Source organism: Lacerta agilis, chromosome 2 (genome assembly GCF_009819535.1).
Source record: "Lacerta agilis isolate rLacAgi1 chromosome 2, rLacAgi1.pri, whole genome shotgun sequence".
NCBI classification, from domain to species: domain Eukaryota; kingdom Metazoa; phylum Chordata; class Lepidosauria; order Squamata; family Lacertidae; genus Lacerta; species Lacerta agilis.
Window position 1 is genome coordinate 53,945,567 of NC_046313.1, and position 14,204 is coordinate 53,959,770.

The window sequence follows — 14,204 nt, forward strand, 5'->3', positions numbered from 1 at the left end:
CATGAAGTTTATTGTGTAGTCTGGGGCAAGTCAACATCACTCTGGGAAAAGTCAACATCCCCCATGTTTGTAGTTGAAATTACCAGTAAATGGAAAACCACATATAGGGTGTATTTAGTTCCATAGAGGAAAGTTGGGATATAAATCTGATTAGTAAAGTATTTTTTGTTTAAAGCAGAACATGGAAACTGACATTGTGCCATTAAATCACACTGCCACCTGTATAGTATAGACTACTCACATTCTGATTTTTAAAAATAATAATCTGGGTTTCAGGAAAGGATATATAGCAATGTAGAGAAGAACAGAGAAAAAAAATGTCATTGTAAAGCAAGGAAAAGTTAGACCATACCTCATGTGTTAGCCTCCCAGCATCTGAATAAAATTGCTTGCTCCCATTGGATTCCATCCATCCCCAAGCAGTTGATGGGAAAACCTCAAGTAATATGAGGAATGACCAGAAGCTTATTGATTTCATTGCTGTATGTCTGAGAAGAAGAAAAACAACAGTATCAACCAGAGTCAATAGCTACATTCAGTGCGGACTAGGTTCACATTTTAACACTATTTCTGGAGTTAATCATATAACTTGAGTAGCTTGTAAAGATTCCTATACCAAAGCAAATAATATTTGCATTGATGAAGCAGTAAGACTTATCACACCAATCACAGTTTTATGCACCTGCATCTTACAAGCTGATGTCCAAACTGAGTTTCAGCAATGGAGTGATGTTAACAGAACTTTTATTTGGCTGTGCAGTCAGATGACCATGTTGCCCCTTGTGATGCCCAGTATGATATCCTGGATATTTACCCTGGACAAATTTGTAGATTTGTAACTTTGCACAGGTGTAGGGAGCCTTTGGCCCCACAGGTGTTGCTGTACTACAACTCTCATCAGCTCCAGCTAACATGGCAAAGTGATAAGAATTGTGGTTCAGAAACAGCTTGATGGCCAAGGGTTCTCCATCCCCATTTTAAAAGGTTTAGGTATGTGTGGTGGGTGTTTGCGTTAGGAAGGACTGCATTTTTTGTTGGTAGGAGTGAAGAGTGGTAAGTGTAACTGCACTTTCACTTTGATGGACAGATATTCATTCTGTTTCATAAGCCAGGCATCCTTCTCAAGTGTTGTTTCCAAGGCTTAATCATTTGAGCAATTGGGGCAATTTCTTGCTTTGTTTCATTATAGCCACTCAAAAAGATGATATTCTCAGTTATTTCTTTTCACAAAGCTTTGGATACACTTGCTAGGATGTGTTGTCCTATTGGAACAATTGAACTAATATGCTTTTAGCTTGCCCAGCTAGAAAACCTGAACACTAAGTCACCTCATGATACAATTTCTCCACCAACAAATTTGTAACATGAGTGAAAAGCATGTTACAAGGAAGCAATGAGGAAACTAATTGTACAAAATGCCCACTTTGTAGTGCAGGAGTAGATCGAAAACCTCAGGTCTGGGGCCAAATGTGCCCCTTGGGACCCTACTAAGCCACATACCTCCTCAGCCCTGAGTGTTTGTGCCTAGCTGGAATTTGTCCTTGAAAATGCTTCTAGCTTGCCTGAATGGTGGACATATGATTGTGATGAAACTAGCCTGCCGTAGAAAAGGGGAGGGGAGTGCACATTCATTGCTCCACCCACTTTTTCCTCTGGTTCCACTCAAAAGGTGCTAGGTAAAGTAGAACCTTGGTTCTCGAACAGCTTAGTTGATGAACAAATTGGAACCCGAATGCCAAAAACCTGGAAGTAAGTGTTCCGGTTTTCGAACATTTTTTGGAAGCCTAATGTCCGATGTGGCTGTCGGCTATTGTTTCCGGGACACCTGCGCCAATTGGAAGCTGCACCTTGGGTTTTGAACATTTTGGAATTCAAATGGACTTCCGGAATGGATTACGTTCGAGAACCAAGGTACTTGCATGCCTCCAGTCAGTAGAGGGCAGTGCTGAGACTAACAGATAGTCAGGGAAAATATACTTTGTGGTTTCCCACTAAATGTATATGTTCTGACACTTCCTCCTGCTCTCCCCCTCACCTCTTCTCTTGTACAAGGCAGCCATGAAACTATTGCTCATGATGTAGACATAGAATCCAAATCCATCCTTGTGAACTTGAAGTAACTGTAAGTGAATAACCTTTTTTTTCTTTTACCAGTTTTATTTTGCTTTTTAAAGCTATGCTAGTGGTCTGTGATTGAAACTACGGGTGGAGGTTTGGCTCCAGCTTCCAAGCTGCTTTAACTCTGCTAAATAGTTACCAGTATATACTATATGATATATGCCTACCAATTTTATTTTTTGGATCTGTCAAAGCCAGGGAATGTGGCCCCTGGGCTGAAATGGATTCCCTACTCTGTTAAAGTATAAGAAACGTTATGCTTAAATTAACAGAACACCAGCATTAAGGATCAGAAGACAATAGGGATATGAATAGAGTGACAGGCAAATTAATACCTCAGATGGGATGTATTAACCATGTCATCAGCACAGTATCATAAAATCATCTTTTCACAGAAAAAATCCGCCAGACAAAGCAGCTCATGTGTGAACAGATGTCTTACTAGTGCGTAGAGCCGCCAAAAACATTTCTAAGAGTGCATTAGTTTTAGTTGCTAAAAGAGGAAGACATTTTCCTGCCTTAACCATATTCAGGGATTGAAAGATTTGTGCAGAGCAACCTTCTATGCATGCTTGCTGAGAAGCAAGTCCTTCTGAATTCAAGGGGGCTTTTTCTTTAAAAGTGTGGCTAGGACGCCAGCCATAGATTAGATGTCTATCAACTTCCTATCAACTTTATGGAGATTCCAGGGGGAAAAGAGTCATGTGAAGACGCACAATGTCAGGACTCTAGGATCCAGTTTGCTGCATCAGCACACATTGCTAGATTTTTATTTTATTCCATTTTGGGGTGGGTGGGGAGGGAAGAGTAAGGTGGAATGAACCACCATTACACCAAAATCCTCCAGCTATTTTTCCTCTTACATAGCATACCTGGTAGCTTACAGGAAGACAATGACCTATTGCATCTCCCTGTCATTATTTCTTGTTTTGAATTCTGGGGTGTGAGTCTGCAAGCAGTAACCTGTTTACTTTTATCTCTGGATGCATCCAGCATGTTAGGCCCCTTTAAAAACATTGGTGGTGATAGCACAACAATGGTCACCATGGTAAATCCCTGCTTCTCTCTTATACCAGGCCTTTACAGTGTTAGCATTTTTGTTGGGGTGGGGGAGAAGCACCTGGTTATTTGGCACAATCTACTTGTAAGGGAATATCTGAACCAGAAAGGCTAAAAGGCTGGCATGAATAAAAGGCAAGGGTATCAGGGCTATGCACACTGCCCCCCACCCCACCCCAGTTTAATTTTCACAATTTAATATCTCATTTGAGTAAAAAGTGCTTTTACTGGATCCAGCTCCACTGGGAAATTTGCATTATTTTGACTGAAATGGATTGCATACACACAGAGAGAGCTGCACACCACTGAACAGAGTCTGAAAAAAAACCACATCAGTGCAAGACCTACAGTGCAACCATGTGCATATCTACTCAGAAATAAATCACTTTAGGTTCATTGGGATTTACTCCCAAATGCTGCCACAATATGTTCATTTCCAAAAGCAACTGTGAAACATACAAAGACTTTCACAAGATTCTGATCTGGTTTCATAAGGATACATACATAGTTTTCTGAATTTCCATTGATTTCAAAGAAATGTGCATACCTTTGGATGGATTGGATCCTTAGCATTTATACAATATTTTATTTGCAACTCTTTCTACCACTTAATCTAAATTATCTCATTAATCTTTGTGACAACCCCATTAAATGGGTCACTTTAAATATCCCCATGCAATAGGTGAGGCAATGGGATGGCTCACACAAATCCATAGCCAAATAGAAAATTAAGTGCAGCTCATAGGCTGCAACAAATGCTCTGATGTACTTCCTCTTGAAGCCTGATATTCAGAAGAAAGTAACTAAATCCAAAGAATTTATCATTAAAAAAGGGGGGGGGGAACCAACTAATTATGCTGAACTCTGTCTCCACTGCCACCATTTTGTGACCAACACAGTCATTGCACCACCATTTTGTGGTTTGCAGAGGCTGTCATTTTAAGGCCTTCCAAGTGAGCCCCATCATAGAAAGTCGGGGAACACCATTCTTAGAAGCTTTTGCAGCAAGGTTTCTGCTTCTAACTTCTTGATGTCACACTTGCGGAACTCAGAGTCTTCAATCTTAAGTTTGAAGTATGAAACAAGCCCTCCAGAACTAACTTCCAAATACACCTGCCTGAGGGTTAGGCTGTAAATAGGGAAATGTTGGGTCATTTTGGGTGGAGGGAGGGTGAAAAAGCTCACATGCATTATTAGGGAATGAATTTATACCTTAGAGTTCAAGCCAAGATTGAACAGACTCCTTAAACAGATTGTGCTTAGAGAGTACAAGACAAAGAAGCCTGTTCTCTGCACCCAGACTGTTTAATATTTCCCAACGCGCATGCCAGGAGAGCAGTTTCCTCATCATGCTTTAGAGTGCTTTCCCTGCCTAAAATCAGATTTGCTGTCAAGCAATTACCAAGTTGGTGATAAAATTTGTGCAGAGTGAGTTTTAACATACTTTGATTTAAATTACTGGGGTTAAATGCAATCAAACCCATATGCATATTTATGAGCACCTCATCTTGGGTTAGATTCTGCTTAAGAAGTGCAACTTTTTGTGTGCAGTAGAGAAGGGTGGCAGAAATCTGACCCAATACCAAATGCAATCTAGGATAATTATAAGAAACACAGGGGGTATATTCCAACATGGGGAATGCTGCATTAGTTTTCCTGATTATAATGCTAGTGTTTCTGCCCCATTTTCTAACATTCCTTTCACATGGCTGTAACTGTCGTGTTATGGAACGGTGGCTTTTTGACCGATATTGGACAACATCGCTACTCCCTCACACTATGCACATGTGTGGACTTCTGTTTTCACATGATTCGCCCATGAAAATGGCAGGGAAGAATGGTATGCCAGCATGCCTTAAAATTCATCACTTTACTCCCACAGTTTTCTGGGTTAATGCGGGTGCAAACCAATTAGTACAGAAATGAGCACTAAACTTCCACGATACTCCACTAAATCTCCAGAAGTGGCTTTTACACCGTGTGAAAGGTCATATATTATATGGAAATTAACAATTAGGGAAATGTCAGGGAAACAGAATAACTGCTATGTGGACGCAGCCTGACACTCCTACCAGTCTAAAATATTTGTAGCGTATTCTGTGTCTTGTGTGTGTCCGCAACAGTAGCCTTCTTAAGGCATTATTTAAACTGCTTTAAAAAGTCAGGGTTCTAAAATGTGTGAGGAGCCTCTATGAGTACAGAAGGCCCCTCTCGGCCCAGTCCCCCTGATTGCAGTGCTCAGCTAAAGAATGCCTGAAGCATGCTAATACTCTTCATACAGGTAGGTAGCCGTGTTGGTCTGCCATAGTCAAAACAAAACAAAATAAAATAAAAAATTCCTTCCAGTAGCACCTTAGAGACTAACTAAGTTAGTTCTTGGTATGAGCTTTCGTGTGCATGCACACTTCTTCATACAGTTTCACATTATATACCAAAATCTTGAACTTTAACCACCCAATCCAATAAATGATTAGACATTCAAGTAATGATGCATCCTCACGAGTCTATCCCACATGGGCATTGAATCCCATCATTTGGGGAAGGGTGGGGTGTTTTCTTGCAGTAGGTAAAAACCTGTGCTCACGGAAGTATCTGAGCATGGCCTGTAGAGGTAGCCATGTGGTTTGGATTCCCAGTAGTTGTCATGCTGCAGGTTTTGGCTCCGAAAAAGAAGAAATATATCTCAGCACATTTTTTAAAAGCATATTTTAAGAGAAACTTGTTGTCAGTGCATTTAAATGCAGATTTCATAAAGGATTGTTAAAGGCCAGATTACTAAGGAAATAATACAGGTAATACAGGTCCCAGCCAGGTTCTGTATTGAATATGAAACTGTTTTATTGTGGATGCTTTTACTGCCCTTATTCTTTATTGTGAAACCTCTGTGAGATGTTCATAGTAAGGGAATCATAAGTGAAGTGAAATGAAATAATAAATATATCTACATACACATTTATATCTAACCCCTCTAGTGCCTAGGCACTATTCTAGTGGCTTCCTGAAAAGGCCCTTGTGACATCTGAATAATGTCAAATGCATGCAGTAAAGCACTCCCCATATTAAATGGAAAACATGTGCAAACAGAGGAGGAGGAGGAGGAGGAGTTGGGACTTGATACCCCACCTTTCAAACAAAGCAGCTAACATTCTCCTTTCCCTTCCTCCCCCACAACAAACACTCTGTAAGGTGAGTGAGGCTGAGAGACTTCAGAGAAATGTGACTAGCCCAAGGTCACCTAGCAGCTGCATGTGGAGGAGCGGGGAATTGAACCTGGTTCACCAGATTACGAGTCCACTGCTATTAACCACTACTCCACGCTGGCTCATAACAGAATGGGGGAAGCACTAAAACAATTGCACTTATAGAAAATGCTGCTGCTGTTAGGGTAAATAGGTCCCAGCACTGGCAGGATCGGTCCCCTTGTACCCATGCTCCAGGGCTGGATTCTTATGCCCAGTAGTGTGAGCTGCCCTCAGTGTGAGAGTGATGGAATGAGTTGCGAAATGAAGGCCCTCAGTCTAAAAGTTAAAACTACATTAAACAGTCTTGAGTTTCTCATTGCACGATGGCTACCAAAAAAAGAGAAAAGCTCAACACTTCATATAATTCCACAAGCAGCGCTTCTCAGTGGCAGACAGCGCACAATATGCCATCAAATCTGCCCACAAACTAACAACACTTGCCTTTCCTCCCTCATCCACACATTCTTCTGTGTTCGAAATATAGAGCACAACTACATCACCAGTTCGGAAAAAACCATTCTGATTCCAAAGTCCATCAAGCTGTCTCAGAGAGCGCCACCCACAAAAGTAAGACAATGGGGTAGCTCACAATGAACAAGAACACTAAAGTGCAAAATAGAGCAGGTGAACAGGTGCAAAATAGAGCAGGTGAAATAGATCTATTCTAACAATAGATTAAAACAAGCCATGCACACACAGAAGATCATGTTTAGAAAAAGTAGCACTTCTATGGAAAAGTTTGCCAAAGAATGGCCACTGAAAGTTAGCCACAAAATGGACAAATCAAACCTTTCAGGCATTGTACGTTCAGCTGCTTTATTAGTTTGAGCACAAGGAAAGAAATACAATCAGCTTCCAAAACAAATCTGGGCTTCACTTCCTCAAACAAAGTTGCTAATTTGTTGCAGCAGCTGCATAGCTGTGAGGCTTGGAAAATAATTTTACTGCCCATCAGTTTTATAAAATGCTGCTAATCCTGGGAAAATTAATAGCACAATTCTATACTAACCCTTTCAGCAAACCATCTTGAAGTTAAATTACAGTTCCAATTAATTATCTACACCATCTCGGATTAATCTCTTAGGCTTTGATGAATGAGATGCCTAAATGGCACCAAGTATAATGTGTTACATTTTGCCAGGCATTCCATTTGAGACAAAGAGCATTTGTAAAAATTTACACAGCAGAAAACTTAGCACAGTGCTTTCATTTTGCCCCCAGTGTCTGTCTCACAAAATAACCAAGTACTGAGTTTCCCTTCTTGTCAATGCTGGGATGATCAGGAAATAAACAAAGCAGCTGAGATGAAACAATATCACTATCAGTTCTAGTTACAGTTAGGTAGCCATGTTGGTCTGCCATAGTCAAAACAAAATAAAAAATAAAAAAATCCTTCCAGTAGCACCTTAGAGACCAACTAAGTTTGTTCTTGGTATTAGCTTTCGTGTGCATGCACACTTCTTCAGATAGTATCTTCAGATACTATCAGCTCTGATTCAGGAGTGCACAAACTTTCTGCATCACACAGCTATTTTGGAGGAATATGTAAGTGGAGATTTGATTCATATGAACACTCTGCATTTCAGCCAGGATTACTCTGAGGAAGTGGTGAGTTGGTAATATTCTGAGGAACTTGTAGGAAGCACAGATAACAATGATGATGTAGATTGGATGGCTCAGGTGATTAGCATGGTGCTGATAATGCCAAGGTTGAAGGTTCAACCCCCATATGGGACGGCTGCATATTCCTGCATTGCACGGGGTTGGACTAGATGATCCTGAGGGTCCCTTCTAACTCTACAATTCTATTATCCCATGAAGATGATTTTGCTTGTCTGGTGCAGCAATAAAACTGCTACCACATTTGGAAAGCTAAGCAGGGTCTGGTCTGGTTTCCTATTGGAGGGGGAACCATGTGCTGAGTTTCCTGCATTGCAGGGGGCTGGACTAGATGACCCACAAAGTCCCTTCCTACTCTACAGTTCTATGACTCTATGACACACATTAGGGACATTTGTGAAGATGTATAAAAGAAGCAACACTTCAAGCCCATAAGAAATATTTTAGATTATCTGTATCCACAGGTATATTGTACAAACCAGGCTGGAAGATAGAAACTCATTCACAGACAGAGTAGAATTGATCCTTGGTTTGAATATCTTGGAAAGGGCTGATAAAAATGAAGCACTCAACAGAAGCATACTGTACCAATGTTGAGGAGATGTACTATTTTATCTTTGATGCAGCTGTGTAAACTTTATGATACACAAAATATCACATATGGATCCAGTATCCTTATATTCGTCTGAAGGAGAAATAATTTTGCATGGGCCAAATAAAAGGCTTCATCCAATTTACTCTGGCTACAACCCCCAAATAGCCTGGTATGTTAATAGAAGCTGCAGTCACTTGTCTCGTTTCATTGCTTTTGGATTTGGGCTAGTTCCCTCATATCAAACATTTCAAAATATTCCATGTTTTGGATCAAATCATTTCCCCACACTTTTGCAATCTGCTAGCAATTAGGAACAGGAAACCAATTAACCACCGATGTACTGCATTTCATTGTAACTATTTTTAAAATCAGTATTTTTCAGTGCAAACTAGAGCATGCACAACATTCTCCCAGTTTGCTATTGTTGAAGTAAAGCAGACATTTCTGACTTAAAGAAGTGGTTCCTCCACCAGCATTATGCATGTCACCTTGTCATTCTGTATTATTAATGTGACCTTGAAAAAATGTACAAGCAGCAAAAGCTTCTTTGGATTTTTATTTACTGGATATATTTTCTATATATTGCATGAATCAATGTATGTAAGTATGTGCAACTTTGTTCCCATTTTGACCCTCACCTTATATTTGGTGTGCTATAGCTACTTTTCTACACAAATCAAATGAAAACTGCCTTGTTAAGAAAAATTGAGTGAATTAATGTTAAAAGCTCAAGCAGACGTACTTGTACTTAATGAAACTTGCAGTTCCGTCTGATTGGGACTTTCTGTTGAACATTTGGGGCAGAAGACATAATGTCTATTGTAATCAGAGCTGTGCTTGAACCATTTCATGATTTGAAATTGCTAGAAAATTATTAGCTATTATTGGCAAGAGCTGCTTACAGAGTTGTGGAAGAAATTAGTAGTTTAAAAAATTATGAAAGCTAAAATACTATAAAAAGTTTTCTCAACATTACAGACCATAAGGTTAGTGGAGTAGACCACCAGATATTATTATAATGAAAATAGAATTTGAGGCATTTCAAACTCTATGCGTGGAACAGAAAAGTAAAGATTTAAAGATCGTATGAATATCAACTTAGTAAAGAAGAGAAAAGCTGTGAAAGGGCATGGTACTTTTCTGTGCTGCTTTGAGATCTAGCAACAGAGCCAGCCTGGTCATTGGGTAAGTGGCAGAAGTTCCCCAGGCAGCATGTCCATGGGTACATCATCACCTTTGCCAGTGGCAGAGAAGTGCTGCCACCATCAGTGCTGATTTTGGGCAAGAATGAGTCCATTTGGGGTGAGAGCTCGCCCAAAATTGGTGTGATGGGGGTTCTGCTTCTCTGCCAGCGGTGGATGCAGCGGGGCATGTGGCAGCGGCAGAACAGGCAGTGGCGGCAGGAGCAGGTAGGTGGTGGTGCGAGTGGCAGGAGCGGCGAGGCAATGTGGCACTTCCTGTTTTGCTTCAAGTAGCGAAACAAGATACACTGCCCCTGCCTATCAAGGATATTGCAAAACAGCAAAGGAAATGCCATTCATATTGTTTTTAAAAGGGTTGTGTGCCCTTGAAGGATCAGTTGCATAATCTGTGGGTGCTGATTGATTAAACTTTGTTGCTGCAAACCTAGTTAGCCTCCATGACAATGTAGTTACTTCCACCAGCATATGCATTAGTTGCAACCCCTCATAGTCTAAAATAGCCTGGCAAGTTATCCATTCGCTTAAAGGTAAAGGTAAAGGGGCCCCGACCGTTAGGTCCAGTTGCAGACGACTCTGGGGCTGCAGTGCTCACCTCACTTTACTGGACAAGGGAGTCAGTGTACAGCTTCTGGGTCATGTGGCTAGCATGACTAAGCCGCTTCTGGCAAACCAGCACAGCGCACGGAAACGCCATTTACCTTCCCGCCAGAGTGGTACCTATTTATCTACTTGCACTTTGACGTGTTTTCGAACTGCTAGGTGGGCAGGAGCAGGGACCGAGCAACAGGAGCTCACCCCGTCCCGGGGATTCGAACTGCCGACCTTCTGCCCTAGGCTCAGTGGTTTAGACCACAATGCCACCTGTACCCCTATCCATTCACTTGGGAAACTCTAAAACAGATCCTGGCAATTTTGTTATACATGGAGCTTCCTTTGAAGACTTCCTGGAAACTTCAGTTTGCAGTCTAGCTGCAGTGTGCTGAGTTCATGCAGACTGGTCCCAGAAGACTATATCTCACTAACAACAACAACAACAACAACAACAACAACAACAATACAGTGCTGGGTCATTTCTGAGCACAATTCAAAGTGCTACTGCTTATTTTAAAAGCACAATATGCTTTAGTACTTGGGTAATTCAAGGACCACTCTGTACAACATATACCTGTCTAAGTATTTAGATAATTATGGGGGGGTGCCTTCTCTGAGTGACCTTTACTGCTGAATTGAGCGGATGATGATGAGGGAGGGGGGCTTGTCAATTGTAGCACCCTGCCTGTGAAATGATTTCCCTAAAGAGGTTTGCCTAACACCCACCTCGATATCTTTTGGAGTGAAAATCTCCCCCCTCCCTTCCCAGGCCTTTCTGGTTAGTTTTATTCTGCCATGATGCTTATGTTTTCTTTATCTCAGGTGCTTTAATGTGCTATTCTAATTATGCTGCTGCTCTCAGTCTTCTATAGTCATTGCTTTTATGGTTTGTTAGCCACCCAGACAAGATATGTGAATGGAGCACTTTTAAAGGTAAAGATGTACAGTAGTAGTTTAAAGATGATTTCAGAAAGTAACACTGATTTGTGCTTTTAAGAGCATAAGCTCACTTTCAACTGAATGCCATTTCACATGAATGATAGCACTATTAAGAAGAAATGCACACGAGTCTATGAATGATGGGTTAAATACATGCAGTCAACTGTAACCTATAATCATTGTTAAATATGTCCTTCAAAAGTGTGCATTAAAAAACAAGGAATGCTACTCCTCTGAAATGTAATTGTATCAGTTTCCTCTACTGAATGTCATGGAAAATCTATTACATTTAGCTGTTTAACCAGGACACAGCAATTATTGAGGGCAAAGCATACCTAAGTTTTCAGGGCTATGCAGGAAAAGACACTAGGGGAAGGAAGCTAGCATGAACATCAGGAGAAGACATCTATCTGCCCTACTGAACTTTGGATTTTCCCTGTTTTCCCCCTTTCCTTTCCTTTTTTTTCAAACAAACAACACACCATTCTTTTTAGAGATTTAAATCCAGTGCAGCAGCAGAGGCGACACCTAGGGGCAAAACAAGGAGAAAAAGCACAAGTGCAACTCTTAAGACAGAATTTCAGAACCACAGCTCATGGACAACTCATCCCTGCTGTATGTTACCCAGTTGAGGGCTACCCACCCACACACCAGTATCATTGTTGAAGTACCAGATGGTTGATGCGTAATATTACAGTGCGTTAAAGGACAATGCATCAAATATCTGCCAGGATTTTCCATAAAGACAGGAGCATACAGCAACTAACAAATGAGGGCCCAAGGTATTTAAAATGTTTGAATTTCAGCACAAATAAAAGGAAAGTGTAATATTGGATTAGAGGAAGAGTTGGATAAGAAGAAACCACCCCCCCCTTGAAACTTTTCAAGTTATTTCTGGACAAAAACACAAATCCTGAAGATATTCTGGAGCATTTTAGCATCTTGTCAGAGAATATAAATCCTGTACTCTTAAATTAAAGTATAAGAAGCATACAGTGTGGTTTAGACTGCAGTCATGTGCCCACTTACTTAGCATTGCCCCATTGGATCCCATGGGATGTCCCTCCAAGTAAATATTTATATGAATGGATCCTAGAGGGTCTATCAGTTGTTTGTAGATTGTCTGTGCCTATCCATGGAAGACAGCCATGTAACCATAGAATCTTAGAGTTGAAGGGGACCCAAGGGTCAACTAGTCCAACCCCCTGCAATGCAGGAATGTCTGCTAAAGCATCCATGGCAGATGGCCATGTCTCTAACACATCACTTGTTTTAAATAATGTTAAGAGTGCTTGTCTCTGCATCAGTGTGGTTCAGTGTAAGTCTGTTGTGATAAAGCTATTGGGAACAGCATACTGTGAATGTCTAACTACATAGCTACTGTTACACCACAGTCTGATCTTTCCAACATTGCCAATTTCTTTTTCTAGCTGTGGTGTAAACATCCAACTATCTTCCCATTTTAGAGAACTCTCAAGGCTTCATCTTTAGTCAGTTTCTATTTTGCCGCAAAAAGGATAAGATTAGCAAAGCACAAAAAGTTTAGTTTTACACATTTTTGAAGGTGGTTGCAAATATTTATTCCATATGCTCCACCGGGTTATGCAAAATACACACAGTTGTATTTCCACAGCTACTATAGGGAGGAGGTGTTGCAAAACTTTTGATTATGCAAAAACTAAAATGAATAAATGGTTGGTTGCCTAGTACCCCAGGTGTAAGACCCTGACTGCAGTCTTGCATACTATGAGTCAGCACCATCAAACCCAGTGGGACTAAACTTCTTAGTAAACATTGATAGGATTGGACTGCAACCTACTTCTTCAAGTTAAGTTGTACACTTAGTGTGCAATCTAAATAGTATGAAGAAGAAAAGTGGTGTGTGTGTTTTTAGGAGAGGGAAAGATGCTTGGATATTTTAATTTAATGCACCATTATATTTTAATTTGTGAATGTTTTTTGCCATTCCCTAGAGTGGGCCAACAAGTCCACAGCACAATTTACCTAGGTGTTGATATGAATATGTCCCTAGATGGCTTGCAACATGCAAAACAAATGAGGGACTTCGTGCCATTTCTTTCTTAAGTTAAGGACTGTAAAAGATTTGGCCAGGAGTTCTGCATCTCTCACATGGCTCTTTGCCCCACTGCAGGGCAACCTGGATTCTAGCATATTGAGTTTTGAAAAAGTATTCACACCGCTGAACTAAGGAATATAGCGTGCGCAAAAAATCCCCAACTCCCCGAGCTCTGTCACGAGCAGAGCGGAACTGGAAAGGAAGAGGAACCCGAAGTCCTATGGCCAAGAGGACAGAGCGAACCCGGTCGGATTCGCGGAGCATCTTTCTTGGTCCACCCGACACTCGCAGCCGTTGCAACTGAGGCAAGGCAGATATAGAGGAAACTTGAAACCATCAGCCCTCACCGGCAAGAAAACGGGTGTCTGGAGAAGAAGCGAATTTCGCAAAGGTGAACTGCCCCAGAACGGTCATTCACCGCGCTCTCCGCGCCGGGCTGAATTCTCCCATAGCCATTCAGCACCACGGAGGTGGACAGTTCCCTCCTGAAAGAGCCGGAGATGGCACCAGCCCCGTCCTCCCCAACAATCCTTCTCCGCCCTGACGTTACCGCACCGCCTCCACCCCGAATACCATTCACACTGCACCGGGGAGCAGGAATCGCTGCGCGCCCCGCCGGCTTCTCTGCCGACGAAGTTCACCGGCGTGTAAACTCTCGCTCGCTCTTTAGAGACTCCGCAGAGAACCCAGAAGGGAACATGGGATCTTTTGGGGGAGTCGCCCCCACTTGGATTATCCATTAACCTTGTTAATCGGGGCTG

The 14,204-nt window shown here is 41.4% G+C and overlaps 1 protein-coding gene across 3 annotated transcripts in view; it reads right to left on the reverse strand.

The window, feature by feature from the left end:
• Window positions 1-485, reverse strand: part of FSTL4 (follistatin like 4) — a 326,005-nt gene extending 325,520 nt beyond the window's left edge. For all 3 annotated transcript variants that reach the window (XM_033140085.1, XM_033140084.1, XM_033140083.1), the window contains exon 1: window positions 353-485. In XM_033140085.1, the coding sequence (XP_032995976.1) occupies window positions 353-478 (126 nt within the window). In that variant the 5' untranslated portion in view covers window positions 479-485. The remainder of the gene's footprint in view (window positions 1-352) is intronic.
• Between the last annotated feature and the right edge of the window lie 13,719 nt (window positions 486-14,204).